The sequence below is a fragment of the Podarcis muralis genome, chromosome 10, assembly GCF_964188315.1.
Source record: "Podarcis muralis chromosome 10, rPodMur119.hap1.1, whole genome shotgun sequence".
Classification (NCBI taxonomy): domain Eukaryota; kingdom Metazoa; phylum Chordata; class Lepidosauria; order Squamata; family Lacertidae; genus Podarcis; species Podarcis muralis.
The window spans coordinates 71,801,987-71,815,930 of record NC_135664.1 but is presented as its reverse complement, the minus strand read 5'-3'; the positions used below and the strand labels follow the sequence as shown (position 1 = coordinate 71,815,930).

General features: G+C 48.1%; 1 protein-coding gene across 6 annotated transcripts in view; it reads left to right on the top strand.

Annotated features, from left to right (window-relative positions):
* NRF1 (nuclear respiratory factor 1) overlaps positions 1–13,944 on the top strand; it is an 80,112-nt gene that overhangs the window by 26,733 nt on the left and 39,435 nt on the right. For 3 of the 6 annotated variants that reach the window (XM_077935374.1, XM_077935373.1, XM_077935375.1), the window contains exons 4-7: positions 4,711–4,837; positions 6,676–6,816; positions 11,024–11,230; positions 13,187–13,231. In XM_077935374.1, the coding sequence (XP_077791500.1) occupies positions 4,711–4,837; positions 6,676–6,816; positions 11,024–11,230; positions 13,187–13,231 (520 nt within the window). The remainder of the gene's footprint in view (positions 1–4,710; positions 4,838–6,675; positions 6,817–11,023; positions 11,231–13,186; positions 13,232–13,944) is intronic. The other 3 variants (XM_077935377.1, XM_077935376.1, XM_077935378.1) reach the window with 3 other exon arrangements.

Sequence of the window (13,944 nt, the reverse complement as noted above, 5' to 3'; positions counted from 1 at the left end):
AGAGGGTTTAATATTTTTTTATGCAGCCAAGTTTGAAATGCCAAGTCTCCATACTTCCAAAAACTAGATCATTTTATGCTTTATTCTTAATACGGCTCTCTCTCTCTCTCTCCCTCCCTCTCTCCCTCCCTCTCTCCCTCTCTCCCTCTCTCCCTCTCCCCCCCTCTCTCTCTGTTGTGTTAAGCAATTTCAAAAAATATATTTGTTACTTAAGTGAGATGGGAGAGCAGCAAAATGCAAGGATAAGGCTGTCAGTGTCTAGTAGCCACGATGACTATGCAATGTTTCTGAATCCCGGTTGCTGGAAACCATTTTAGGAATTCCCTCCCCATCCAGGGAAGCAAAAGGAAGAGATTTGGTTTGTACCATGTGGCCGCCGTTCAGGTCTGTTGAGAGGACCAGTGCTAATTTGTATATGCGGATTTGCATACAAGTTGCTCTTTTCATGATTTGCACCCTGATTTGCATGCGCGGGATGGGGCCTGGCCATGGCTTGTGGGTACACGTCGGCTTTCCGTGTTCCTGTAGCACACCAAAAATCAGTTTACATGATCGGCTGTCCTCGGATAGCGAGGGCTAACCTCAGACTCACTGTGCACATTTGCAAGGTTGAAGAGGCTTAGAAGAGATTCAGCAACCTCTGGCAAGATCTGGAGCTCTTGCACCCCCAGATTAATTCTCGTGTACGCAAGAACGAGATGGCACTCTCTTGGGTGTGTGCCTCATATTCTGCTGCAGAAACATGGCAATTTAGAAAGTGGTGCATTTATTATAGCCCTGGGGATATAATAATAAATTATTTGTACCCCGCCCATCTGACTGGTTGCCCTAGCCACTCTGGGCAGCTTCCAACATATAAAAACTGTAACAAAACCTTAAGAAGCTTCCCTGTACAGGGCTGCCTTCAGATGTCTTCCAAAAGTTGTATAGTTACTCATCTCCTTGAGATCTGATGGGAGGGTGTTCCACAGGGAGGGAGCCACTACTACTACTACTACTACTACTACTACTACTACTAATAAATATTTTATTTATACCCTGCCCTTCCCGGTTCAGAAAACCGGGCTCAGGGCGGCTAACAACAAATTTAAAACACTTAATTGAGGCAACAAAAAACAGCATAAAATACAGTATAAAACATGAATCACAATAAATTCAGAATTCAGAAATCAATTTAGGGGGGAAATCCATCCAATAAACATTGGATGATGACCATGTCTAGCTGGCTAAATTAGTCCTATTTGGGCCAGCGAGGAGACCAGGGGAGAATTAGCTGTGGGATCCCAGAGCGGGGAATCTTCATAAAAAGGGGAGGGGGAGGGAAGGAAGGGGAATAAAAGATCAGGCTAAGTTCAAATTGAAAGCTAAGCGGAATAGCTCTGTGTTACAGGCCCTGCGGAAGGAAGTTAAATCAGGACAGAGCATTCCACCAGGTCGGAGCCATCACTGAGAAGGCCCTGGCCCTGGTGGAGGATAGTATGACTTCCTTAGGGCCTCTAAACCATGGTTATTCATGGACCTTAAGACCCTGTAGCTTCACTTCTCTCAGTGAGGGAACCACCAGAAGGCCCTCAGTGCTGGATCTAGCAATAGGCTCCTGTCTGAAATTCTGGAGAAACTTCTGCCAGTCAGTGTAGATGGTACCGAGGTAGATGGACCAATAGTATGACTCTGCATTAGGCATCTTCCTGTGTCCCACTGCAGGCTATTCCCTCACAGTTTTTTTAATACACACTACTGTATGTGGGTGGTGCTGTGGGTTAAACCACAGAGCCTAGGGCTTGCCAATCAGAAGGTCGGCGGTTCGAATCCCCGCAACGGGGTGAGCTCCCGTTGCTCGGTCCCTGCTCCTGCCAACCTAGCAGTTCCAAAGCACGTCAAAGTGCAAGTAGATAAATAGGTACTGCTCTGGCGGGAAGGTAAACGGCGTTTCCGTGCGCTGCTCTGGTTTGCCAGAAGCGGCTTAGTAATGCTGGCCACATGACCCGGAAGCTGTACGCCGGCTCCCTTGGCCAATAAAGCGAGATGAGCGCCGCAACCCCAGAGTCAGTCACGACTGGACCTAATGGTCAGGGGTCCCTTTACCCTTTACTGTATCTTTAATTTGTGCAGCCGACTTGAGAGATAAGCTGAGCTAGTATTATTACTCCCCATGTTTTGGAGGTAGAGACTGAGGCCGGGAGATAGGAGATTGACTGAGACCGCTGTGTGAGTTCATGCAGAGCCAAGACTTGAACTCGGCACCTTGTGGCTCTCCTAGCCCCTGTGCTGCCCTAAATCTCTTCTCACAGGGAAACACCTGGGCGTACCTGAGAGCTCTTTGTTTGTACAGAGAGGGGTGCTTTTTGCATGATGGCCATCCTGGCACTATAAACAAGCCTTTGCAGCTTTATTTCCTCGTATCTCCTTTTAATCATTCTTTTGAGCAGGGAGACGTGTTTCCCCCCGGGAAATTGAAGCAGGTTTCCGTCCTCTTGTGCCCTGGCCATTTTATCCTCAAAACAACCCTATGTATAAGGTAGTTTAACCTGAAATATAGTGACCAGCCCAAGGTTATCCTGTAAGCGTGGTGACTGGGTATTTTGTTTGCTCGGTTCATGAAGTTTACATAGATAAAATCAAACAGAAACCTCAAAGTGCTTTGCAAAAAGAATTGAACAACAAGATGAATAGTAAAAACAAAACATTCAAAAAATTTAAAACAGCAATAAACGAAAAACACATCAGTTTTCTATATATCTGGGTAGGCTTGTCTAAAGAAAAATGTTTTTTAGCCAGCGCTGGAAAGAGTACAGTGAAAGTGCCTGCCTGATACCAATACAGATGATGATAGTATCATCATCATCATCATCATCATCATTACTAATCATGTTCATCTACAGAAAAATATGATACATAAAAACCCACTCCCATCACTGGGTTGTGCTAGACCTATTCAGAGTGGACCGATTCTGAATGGACAGACCTGGCTAACTTAGGTTCATTGACACGGATTGGTCTACCCCGAAGAGAATTTAGCTGGATGAGACCCAACCTATTTGCATGCAACCAAATAGGTCACAAATCCTGCCACTGAAGCAAAACCTTCATTTAATTTGTAAGATAAATTACATTATTCGTTGCTGCCTTTCAAAACCTCGTAAACCCATATTGGTGTTGCTCCCCTCCACTTCAACAAAGAGCAAGTTCTTCACGCCATATTCAACAGAAGCTGACCAATTTGCCATAAACTTGTCTGGCTTGTTGTCCCTTATCTCTAGTTCTGACAAAATGAGTCAGTTTAGCTGTTAAGGGGAGCTCCCACGTTGACTCCTGTCTTCCACTGCCTCCCGCAGTTTGGTCAAACTCATGTTGGTAGCTTCGAGAACACTGTCCCACCATCTCGTCCTCTGTCGTCCCCTTCTCCTTGTGCCCTCCATCTTTCCCAACATCAGGGTCTTTTCCAGGGAGTCTTCTCTTCTCATGAGGTGGCCAAAGTCTTGGAGCCTCAGCTTCAGGATCTGTCCTTCCAGTGAGCACTCGGGGCTGATTTCCTTCAGAATGGAGAGGTTTGATCTTCTCGCAGTCCATGGGACTCTCAAGAGTCTCCTCCAGCACCAGAATTCAAAAGCATCAATTCTTCGGCAATCAGCCTTCTTTATGGTCCAGCTCTCACTTCCATACATCACTACTGGGAAAACCAGAGCTTTACCTATACGGACCTTTGTTGGCAAGAAACACTGTTAGGAAAAGACAAATGTTGAGTTTGGCTTTCTTATGCGTGGTTAAACTGTGGAACTCCCTCCCACAGGAGCCAGGGATTGCCAACAATTTGGATGGTTTTAAGATAGGATTAGACAAATTCACGGAGGAGGAGAGGGCTATGGATGGCTCCTAGCCAGAATGGCTCTTCTCTGCCTCCGCAGCAATGCTTCTGAATTTGCTGGAAACCACAAGAGGAGAGAGGCTTCTTTTTCTTGGGTTTCCCCCCTGGCATTGGCTGGCCACTCTCAGAACAGGATGCTGGACTAGATGGGACATTGGCCTGGTCCAGCTGCAGGCCCTTCCTATGTTCTTATTTATTTATTAATTAATTAATGATTTTCTTGATTTACAAAAGTGTTTGCAATGTCTCTCTCTCATATTATTCCTCCCCCCCCCCCATGTAACATTTTTACAAATCAGTTTCATTTGTTGAGACATTAGGAAGAAAAGGGGGGAAGAGGTGGGCGGGGCGGGTGGCGATGTTTCTATTTTACTTAATATATGTGGGGTTTTGTGTCAGCGTTGCTTGTGCAGGTTCTCTGCTGTTCACTTGTGTTCCTTTGGTGGTGAGAGAGGTTGGTTTTGGCCTAGGGTGAGGTTGTTCATTTGTGGTTGGCTGTGGTGGTCTTTGTTTTCGTGTGTGAGTGGGGTGGGTGAGTGTTTTGGATCAGGTTAGCCATACCGATTTGTATGCTGTTGGTGGATTCTTGTCATTGTCTTGTTGGGCTACGTATGTGATAAAGGGGAGCCATAGGCGTCTTCTTCTGTTTGTCCCCGTGTCAGTTTCAGTTTATTGGTTAATTTTTCTAGTAGGGCTGTTTCCCATACTATTTGGTACCATTGCTCCATGCTTACTCCTGACAGGTCTCTCCAGTGTCTTGCTATGATGCTCTTCCTATGTCCTTATGTGTAGAGAAATGTCTTTAAGGGGAAATAACTTCTTTTCTTTTTGGCCCACTGAAACAGGAAGCTCCGTGCCACGCTGGACGAATACACCACCCGCGTCGGACAGCAGGCCATCGTCCTCTGCATCTCGCCCTCCAAACCCAACCCAGTTTTTAAAGTGTTTGGTGCAGCACCGCTAGAGAACGTGGTAAGGCTTCGAAGTCCCACGCATGATTTGCTCCTGGGGTTCTTACTTATTTTACTTACCTACAGTCATACCTCGGGTTGCGAACTCTGCGGGTTGCGCATTTTCAGGTTATGGACGCGCCGAACCCAGAAGTACTGGAACGGGTTACTTCTGGGTTTCGGCGCATGTGCAAAAGCGATAAATCGCACTTTGCGCATGCGCAGAAGCTCCAGATTGCACCGTGCGCAGGCGCGGCACTGTGGGTTACGAATGCTGCGGGTTGCGAACGTGCCTCCCGCACGGATCACGTTCACAACCCGAGGTTCCACTGTACATCGTTCTGAGACGCTTAATTTCTGCTTAATTACGTTACTTAAAATGTGAGGAGATTAGTGGTAATACCGTTGTTTAGCTTTGAATGAGGAATTAGTATTCCCACACACACCCCAGTGGTTCTTTTTTTGTTGGATTATGGTGGCTCACAGAACTGTAGAGTTGGAAGGGACCCCGAGGGTCATCTAGTCCAACCCCCTGCTGCATTGCAGGAATCTCAACTAAAGCATCCATGACAGAGGGCCACCCAACTTCTGTTAGAAACCTCCAAGGAAGGAGAGTCCAAGACCTCTCCTGGGAACTGCAACTCATGTCAGTTGCCCACTTGAGACAGCTGAAAATTACCAAGGCCCACAGAAAGGCAGAGCAGGGGCAGAGCCAGTCATCAGATGGAAGCAGACTTTGGCATAACCAACAGGCAGTTACCAACGTCCGTTTCTGCTGGTATCTAATCCATCTTTGGAAATTGCTAAATTCTTTGCAGCAAAACAAGACATTGGGAAACTGGTATCACTTCATCAGACCCCTCCATCACATTTGGAACTTACCCAGCAGTGAAGTACTTACTAAATGTGGTAATTTAGTTTTGTTGAATTAATTAAACCAAAATACTTTTAATTGGGTTTTGAATAAAAGCACAATTAATAGGGTTTCAAAAAATTTTTTATTGTGCTATTATGTTCCTAAGTGGGCCATGTAGACCGTTATTCTGAATACAGTGGTACCTCGGGTTACAGATGCTTCAGGTTACAGACTCTGCTAACCCAGACATATTAACTCGGGTTAAGAACTTTGCTTCAGGATGAGAACAGAAATCATGCTCCAGCAGCACAGCAGCAGCAGGAGGCCCCATTAGCTAAAGTGGTACCTCAAGTTAAGAACAGTTTCAGGTTAAGAATGGACCTCCGGAACGAATTAAGTACTTAACCCGAGGTACCACTGTAATTCCTTTTTATAGGAGAGGGAAGGGGGTGCCGGGGGTGAGTTTATGGAACCAAGGGGGGCGTTGGGCCAAAAAATTTGGGAACCACTGGTCTGCGTCGTTCCTGACTCAGCCCCTAGAGTCCTATTTAGAGGGGAAGAAGGACCATCGGCAAGATAAAAGATGAACTAAAGAAGTGAATGAATTGTGGGTTGATCCCAAAGATGCCTGAGAATGATCTGCTGGTCTTCACTCTCAAGGGATGTAGACCTCCAGCAAGGGCTGGTTCAAAAGGGATCCGGAATAGACACGCAAGCAGCTGTTTGGGACAGCCCTGCCCTTCCTCCAGACTTCTCTGGAAATCCTCGCACTGCTCCTCTCGTTGGTGTTGCTCCGAGTTTCATCATCACCTCCCTCGAATGCCCTCCTGGTCTGCGGGCTTTGGGGCCAGTGGGTATTTTCACCTGGCAGCTGGGGCGTTGTTTGCTCTGCTGCGCAGTGCCACGAGGAAGGGGGCCGCACCCCCCCTTCCCCGTTACTTAGCACCGTCTTCTCTCCTGTTGCTCTTCGCCTTGTTTACCTGAGCCCTTCCGATTCCCCACAGGTGCGCAAGTACAAGAGCATGATCCTGGAAGACCTGGAGTCCGCTCTGTTGGAACACGCACCTGCGCCGCAAGAGGTTAACTCCGAGCTGCCGCCGCTCACCATCGACGGGATTCCGGTCTCTGTGGACAAGATGACCCAGGTAGGCAAGTAGAAAAGGTGGAAAAAGCCATTCAGGGGAGCTTTGGTTGTCTCCGGCCTATTGATTTTTCCAGCGAAGAATCTCTAGTCTCAAAATCTCGCCTTCTCTGTTGCACATACACAACTCCTCCGAGACACACTTAATTCTTTCTCTCCTGGGGGATGCTGCAGCGACTCTGCTAAACGGTACGAGATAAAGTGTTCCCATTGATTTTGCCTTTTCTACAAAGTGTGGGAGAATAACCAGAGCCAGAGGCAATATTTTTGTCAGCCCACCTGCCTGGGAGCACCTGTTTGCCTTGCTCCTCTGAGCAGCTCATCGGACACATGGCTTGCTCAGAACGCCCGTGAAGGATCACAGAATCAAAGAATTGGAAGGGAACCTAAAGATTATCTGATTCAACTCCGTGCAGTGCAGAAATCACTAAAGAATCCCAGACATGCCTCTCCCAACCTCTGCTTAAAAATCACCAGTGCAGGAGAATCCACCACCTTCTGAGATTGCCTGTTCCATTGTTGAACAGCTCTTACCATAAGAAAGTTCTTCCCGATGTTTAGTCGTAATCTCCTTTCTTGTCATTTGAATCCATTGGTTCGGGTCCTCCCCCCGCGAACAGCAGGAAACCAGCTTGCACCATCTTCCTTGTGACAGCCCTTCAGATACCGTATTTTTCGCACCATAAGACACACCCGACCATAAGACGCACCTAGTTTTTAGAGGAGGAAGGGGGGAAAGCCCCATTCTTGGGGGGATCAGCTCAAAGTTGTGCAGCTTCTTTTGCAAAGGGGGAAAGCCCCCTTTTTTTGAGGATCAGCTCAAAGTTGTTGAGCTTACTTTGCAAAGGGAAAAAATCCTGTTTTTATGGGGTTCAACTCACAGTTCTGCAGCTTCTTTAGAAAAGGAAAGGGAGCCATTTCTACAATTTCCAGACAGATAATCTAATCAGCCAGTCCCATGTCGCTGGGGAAACAAACGGCTTCTGCCTGCAGAACATTCAACAATGGTGGCCTGGGCAAGAGCCAGCGATCGACCACACATTCGCTCCATAAGACGCCCAGACATTTCCCCTTACTTTTTAGGAGGAAAAAAGTATGTCTTATGGAGCAAAAAATAGGGTATTTGAAGATGGCTGTCATACACCTCTTAGTGTTCTCTTCTCCAGGCTAAACATACCCGACTCCGTCAACCGTTCCTCAGAAGGCTTGCTTTCAAGAGCACTTTGGCAGAGCTCGTGACTTCTAAGTCGGAAGCACCCAGTTCACTTCTTAGCACTTTCAGTGATAGGATGTTGCACAGGGCAACACCTAAATTAAAACTGAGGCTTGAGGTGACATTGGGCCTTCAGAGTTGCACTTGGCTGACATGCATTGGCCCATCCACGTAAGGCTTTTGGAAGCAAAAGGGCCTGTTGGGTCATGGGTTCAAGCCCCACATGGGACAATAGATTCCTGCATTGCACGGTCCCTTCCAGCTCTAGGATTCTATGGTGAGGTGATGATCTCCGCTCTTGTTATGGTGGCAATTAGAGAGGTCCTCGTGCCTGAGCAGGCCAAGATGCAGGGCTCCCCGTTGATTGTCTCCCCGGTGGCTCCAGAGCCCTTAACAAGCGCTTGCAAGTGGCTCGAAACTCTCGGCTCCCGAGGACCGCTAATTAATCCATCTGGAAACGAGAAGCAGTTATTGCAAAGCCGCATGCTGCTGTTCTTGGACCCCGTGGCGAAGCTATTATAGTCTTGAGCTGTGGTCCTGATCTGCTCGCTGCATCTAGCTTGTCCTTCTTCCTTCTGCTGGGTCCTTGCTCTAGTTTTCTTTGTGGTGGCTTTTGCCTTTTTGGGGGGACAGGACAAAAAGTTTGCAAAACCGAGGCATCACCTTCAAAATGAAGCATGCAAATGAAGCAAGTTCATTCAAACCCAGCATGTTTGCATACATTTTAATGGTTGGCATAATTTGAATCTATGTTGTTGTTGTTTTGGGGTTTTTTTTGCCCACAGCGTTAATAAAGCCTGGTGGTGTTTACATGGCACATCCTTGTGTAAGCATGCCTCCTTTCAGATGGATGCTCCCTCATCCATCCTGTTCACTTTCAGTTGCTTAGATATGCTGCGGTCTCATCCCTAGGATATTTATACGTAATTGCTAGACGGTGCTGCAGCGCCATTTGCATAGCTGCTGCGCCCATTCATAGAACATACAGAGAGACCTCACTGAAAACAGCCCATGCTTTATCTAATAACTATAGTAGGGAAGTCGGGGAGAGCCATCCCAATGCCATACTCCAGCTGCTTCACACAATCGCCAAGGAAAGGTCCCTGCTCTCTGCATGGTGCTTGCAGCCTAAAATAGACGGTGAGGAAATAATAGAAGCCAAAGTGAATAATAATAATAATAATAATAATAATAATAATAATAATAATAATAATACCCCGCCCATCTGACTGGGTTTCCCCAGCCACTCTGGGCTGCTCTCAATTGAATATTAAAAACACAATACAGTGGTACCTCGGGTTAAGTATTTTATTTGTTCCGGAGGTCCATACTTAACCTGAAACTGTTCTTAACCTGAAGCACCACTTTAGCCAACGGGGCCTCATGCTGCCGCCGGGCCGCCGGAGCACGATTTCTGTTCTCATCCTGAAGCAAAGTTCTTAACCTGAAGCACTATTTCTGGGTTAGTGGAGTCTGTAACCTGAAGCATATGTAACCTGAAGCATATGTAACCCGAGGTACCACTGTACAGCATTAAACATTAAATAATAAAAAATAACATTTTATTTATATCCCGCCCTCCCCAGCCGAAGCCAGGCTCAGAGCAGCTAACAATAGTAAAATAATGCAGCATTCTAAAATCAATTCATTACAAAATCAGTTCAAAATCAAATTAATGGCAACCATTGGGCTAGAGTTCTGTGAGGATTACCAAAGAAAGAGGTCAGACCTTAGCCAAAGGCCTGGTGGAACAGCTCCGTCTTGCAGGCCCTGGGGAGAGATGTCAAGTCCCGTAGGGACCTAGTCTCTTGTGACAGAGCGTTCCACCAAGTCGGGGCCAGTGCTGAAAAGGCCCTGGCTCTGGTTGAGGCCAGCCTAACCTCCCCGTGGCCCGGAATCTCCAAGATGTTTTAATTTGAGGACCTTAAGGTCCTCCGTGGGACATACCAGGAGAGGCAGTCCCGTAGGTACGAGGCTCCTAGGCCGTATAGGGCTTTAAAGGTTAAAAACTTCCCTAAACAGGGCTGCCTTCAGATGTCTTTTAAAAGTAGGATAGTTCCTTATTTCCTTGGACATCTGTTTTGGATGATATATCGATATATCGCCCATCCCTAGTCAGTATCGAAAATTGCAATCTTTCCGGATCATTGCAGTCATACCTAGGAAAAAAATGTGCTTTCTTTTTAGGACCAGGCTATGAAATCCCAAATCTCTTGGAAGGCCTCTGCTGTGGCTCTGAATTACTCTGGCTCTGAATTTTCAAAGCAAAAGCTGGTGATACAGGTCAAATATTCAGGGCATGTGATGATAATTGGTCAGCGTGCCCCTGACCCAAGTTGAAACTGGGGGAAACTGCCCCTGCAGATCTGTTCTCATGTGGACTGAACCCAGCCATTATTTTAGAATTTTGTGTATGCAATGTCCCAAGCTGCTCCTTTTTTCCTTTTTGAATAATTTTTATTAAGAATTTCAACATAACAATTTATCAAAAACATATCATCTTCTCTCCACACCCCCAATTTTCCCTCCCCAAGAGAAACCCACCCTCCCACCCCCACCTGGACATCCCTCAGCTCCTCTCTCTGGTTTTTCAACACCTGTTACTCTCTGCATATTATAAAATTGTAAAGACCCTTAAATTACCTGTCTATATGTTACTAATAATAAATTTGTGTTTGTTTTTTAAAAACCTGCCAAGGAGTCCAGTTCATTTTGTTGTTTCGTTAAGTACTTTGTAAAAGGTTCCCATTCTTCTTTAAAGTCCCAGTTGTCCTTATCATGTAGTTTGTGCGTCAATTTTGCCAGTTCCACATAGTCCATCAATTTCCCTTGCCACAGTTCCTGTGTCGGGATTTCTTCGTTCTTCCATCCTTGTGCAATTAAGATTCTTGCCACCATTGTCGCATACATAAATATGTTCTTAAATCCTGGTACGTTGATTTCTGAATGCTGATTGGCTGATTGATTGATTGATTGATATATTTTTTTAATGGCACAGGCACAGCTGCGGGCCTTCATCCCCGAAATGCTGAAATACTCGACGGGCCGCGGCAAGCCGGGCTGGGGGAAGGAGAGCTGCAAGCCCGTCTGGTGGCCCGAAGACATCCCGTGGGCCAACGTCCGCAGCGACGTCCGGACTGAGGAGCAGAAGCAGAGGGTGTGTGTTGATGAAAGTCCTCTTGCTTCAGCAAAGGGCTCTGACTTGGTATGACAAGTGGAAAGGCTTAGCTTATAGATCTCTGTTGGGGAAGTCTGTGAAGTGCTTTGGGACCAAAATAGCCTATAGATCAGGTAAGAACACAAGAGGGTGGCCACCTCAGCTCCAGCCAAAGGTGCTCAGCTCTCTGTTCCCAGTGGAACCCAGCCAGGCACCCCAGGAATTTGCAAGCGTGGCATTTATGGGAAGAGGCCCTCCCTGGATCTCAGTCGCCAGCATCTGGTTCCCAAGAGGCATATGAACTATGGACACAATTGGTTACATTCCTGGCCATCTTGGCTTCCAGCCGTTAATGACCTGTCCTCCAGGAATTTACCTCTCTGGTTTTTTAGCAGCTGTTACACCAGCAGCCATCAGAGCACATCGCTGTGCGCTGAATCCCGCACGTTTCTCCCTTAGCCTCCAGCAAAAGCCTTGGTATTCCCCGCTTACTTAAGCCAGCCTTTCAGATCTGGAAGCTGAATCCCAGCCTGCTTCTGGAGATGCAAAACTGAAATAAATAAAAGCAGCCACGGATTACGCTCCGTGGGAAAGTGCAGAACGTTTCTCTGTTTTACAGAAGTCTTATCGTGCCTTTATAATTCAGCAAACTGTTCAAGACAGCTCACAATCCAATGGGAAGCAACAATAATAATCTTAAGACAATTTCAGAATGCACTTAAAAGCAAACCGCAACGCAGCGGATAAAATTAATGTGATTAATAATAATAAGAAGAAAGCAAATACCGTATTTTTCGCTCTATAGGACGCACCGGACCATAGGAGGGGGAGAATGGGAAAAAAATTATATTTTTTTCTTGTTCTCCCCCTCTAAAACAAGGTGCGTTCTGTGCGTTCAAGGTGTGTTCACCCGAAGCCTCCGGAGCCCAGGCTTTGGGTTCCTTTCGACCTGCTCTTTGGGGCTGGCGGGGGGGGGGAGCGCCTCTTTCCCCCACCGCCAGCCCCAAAGGCCAGGTTGGGGAGCAGCGCAGAGGTGACACGCCGCCTTCCCGCTGCCTCCCCAATCTTGTGGGGCTGGCGGTGGGGGGAAGCGCTGCTTTCCCCCACCGCCAGCCTCCAAACCAGGTCGGGGAGCAGCGCAGAGGCAGCTCACCGCCTTCCCGCTGCCTCCCCAATCTTGTGGGGCTGGCGGTGGGGGGAAGCGCTGCTTTCCCCCACCGCCAGCCTCCAAACCAGGTCGGGGAGCAGTGCAGAGGCGGCACGCCGCCTTCCTGCTGCCCCCTGAGTTTGTGGGGCTGGCGGTGGGGGGAAGCTCTGTTTCCTCCCACCGCCAGCCTCCAAACCAGGTCGGGGAGCAGCGCAGAGGCAGCTCACCGCCTTCCCACTGCCCCCCGAGCTTGTGGGGCTGGCGGTGGGGGGAAGCGTTGCAGCCTTCCCCCCACCTTCATACAGCATTCGTAGCCTCTGCAGGGCAGCGGGGTGAAAGCACCCTGCTGTCCTGCGGAGGCTTTGCGCAGCTAACCCCAAGCTTTAACAGCGAGATGGAGCACTGTGCAGCGCTCTGTCTCCCTGTTCTGGCTTTGGGCTTAGCCGCGCAGTCTGCACTTGCTCTATAGGACGCACACACATTTCCCCTTAATTTTTGGAGGGGAAAAGTGCATCCTATAGAGCGAAAAATACGGTAAATTCTTTGTCCAACACCTACGAACTTATCGAACCATGTGAATTGGCCTTGGGAGAGCATTCCAACTATTGGGGGCCACAACCGGAAAAGGCCCTGTCCCTACTTGATTTCTTAGCAAGGTCATGTGGGAGCAGAAAGCCCTTGGGCTACCCAAGCCCCAAGCTCTCCCTTCTGGGCAACTTTCCATCGTGGGCCACAAGCCAGTGGTGGGTGGGGCCAGAGTCAGCTGTGGGCGGAGCAATTGATGTAAATTGTTACCTTTGTAAAGGAGGCTAGTTTCAACACATGCACTCGGACACCCCTTTCTGTCCTCCATCCAGGGAAGCAAGGAGCATTGCGAGAGCTCGAGGACACATCACAGCCAGGTAAAAAAACTAAAATTTGAGGGAGGGCTGGCAGGGGATGTAGCTGGGGAAAGGGGCGTGGCCTGGGGAGAGTCACGAGGACCACAGAGTGGGGCGTATTTGGCTCCCAGGCCAGGCGTCCCCCACCCCAGACCGGCACATCCAGAGCAAAACAGGGTGCTCCCAGTTGCCTCCAGTCTGTGGCTGTTCAGTGGTCCCAGTTGCCTCCAGTCTGTGGCTGTTCTGCACAAGAAGGAAAAAGGCCTTCTGAACGCGCCTGTCTGTCCACTCTAATCCCAGAATGGAGAAAGCCATTCGTTTGTCCTGGTTTAGTTAATGCAGTTAAAATTCAGCAATTTTCACAATTGCTAATGTGGGCTAGAGCCACCCTTTCCACACTGTAGGTTAGCTAGTGGAGTTGCAGTGATTTGGGGACCCATCGCTAGTGGTTTTTCGTGAGACAATGCCTTTGAGTACCATTTGCTGGGGGTCGCAGGTGGGGCAGATGCTGCTGAGCTGAGGTTCTGCTTGCAGGCTTTTCTGTGGGGGCACCTGGTTGGCTGCAGTGCGAACAGGGCGCTGGGCTAGATAGGCCTCTGGCCTGATCCTGCCGGCCCGTCTTGTGTTCTTTATCTTGCCCCCATTGGAAGTATATTTCTGCTTTGAAAGCTCTTTATGGAGTAAAGTTTACCAGAGATCCCATCACTCAATTTAAGGGATATTTCAGAGCTTGG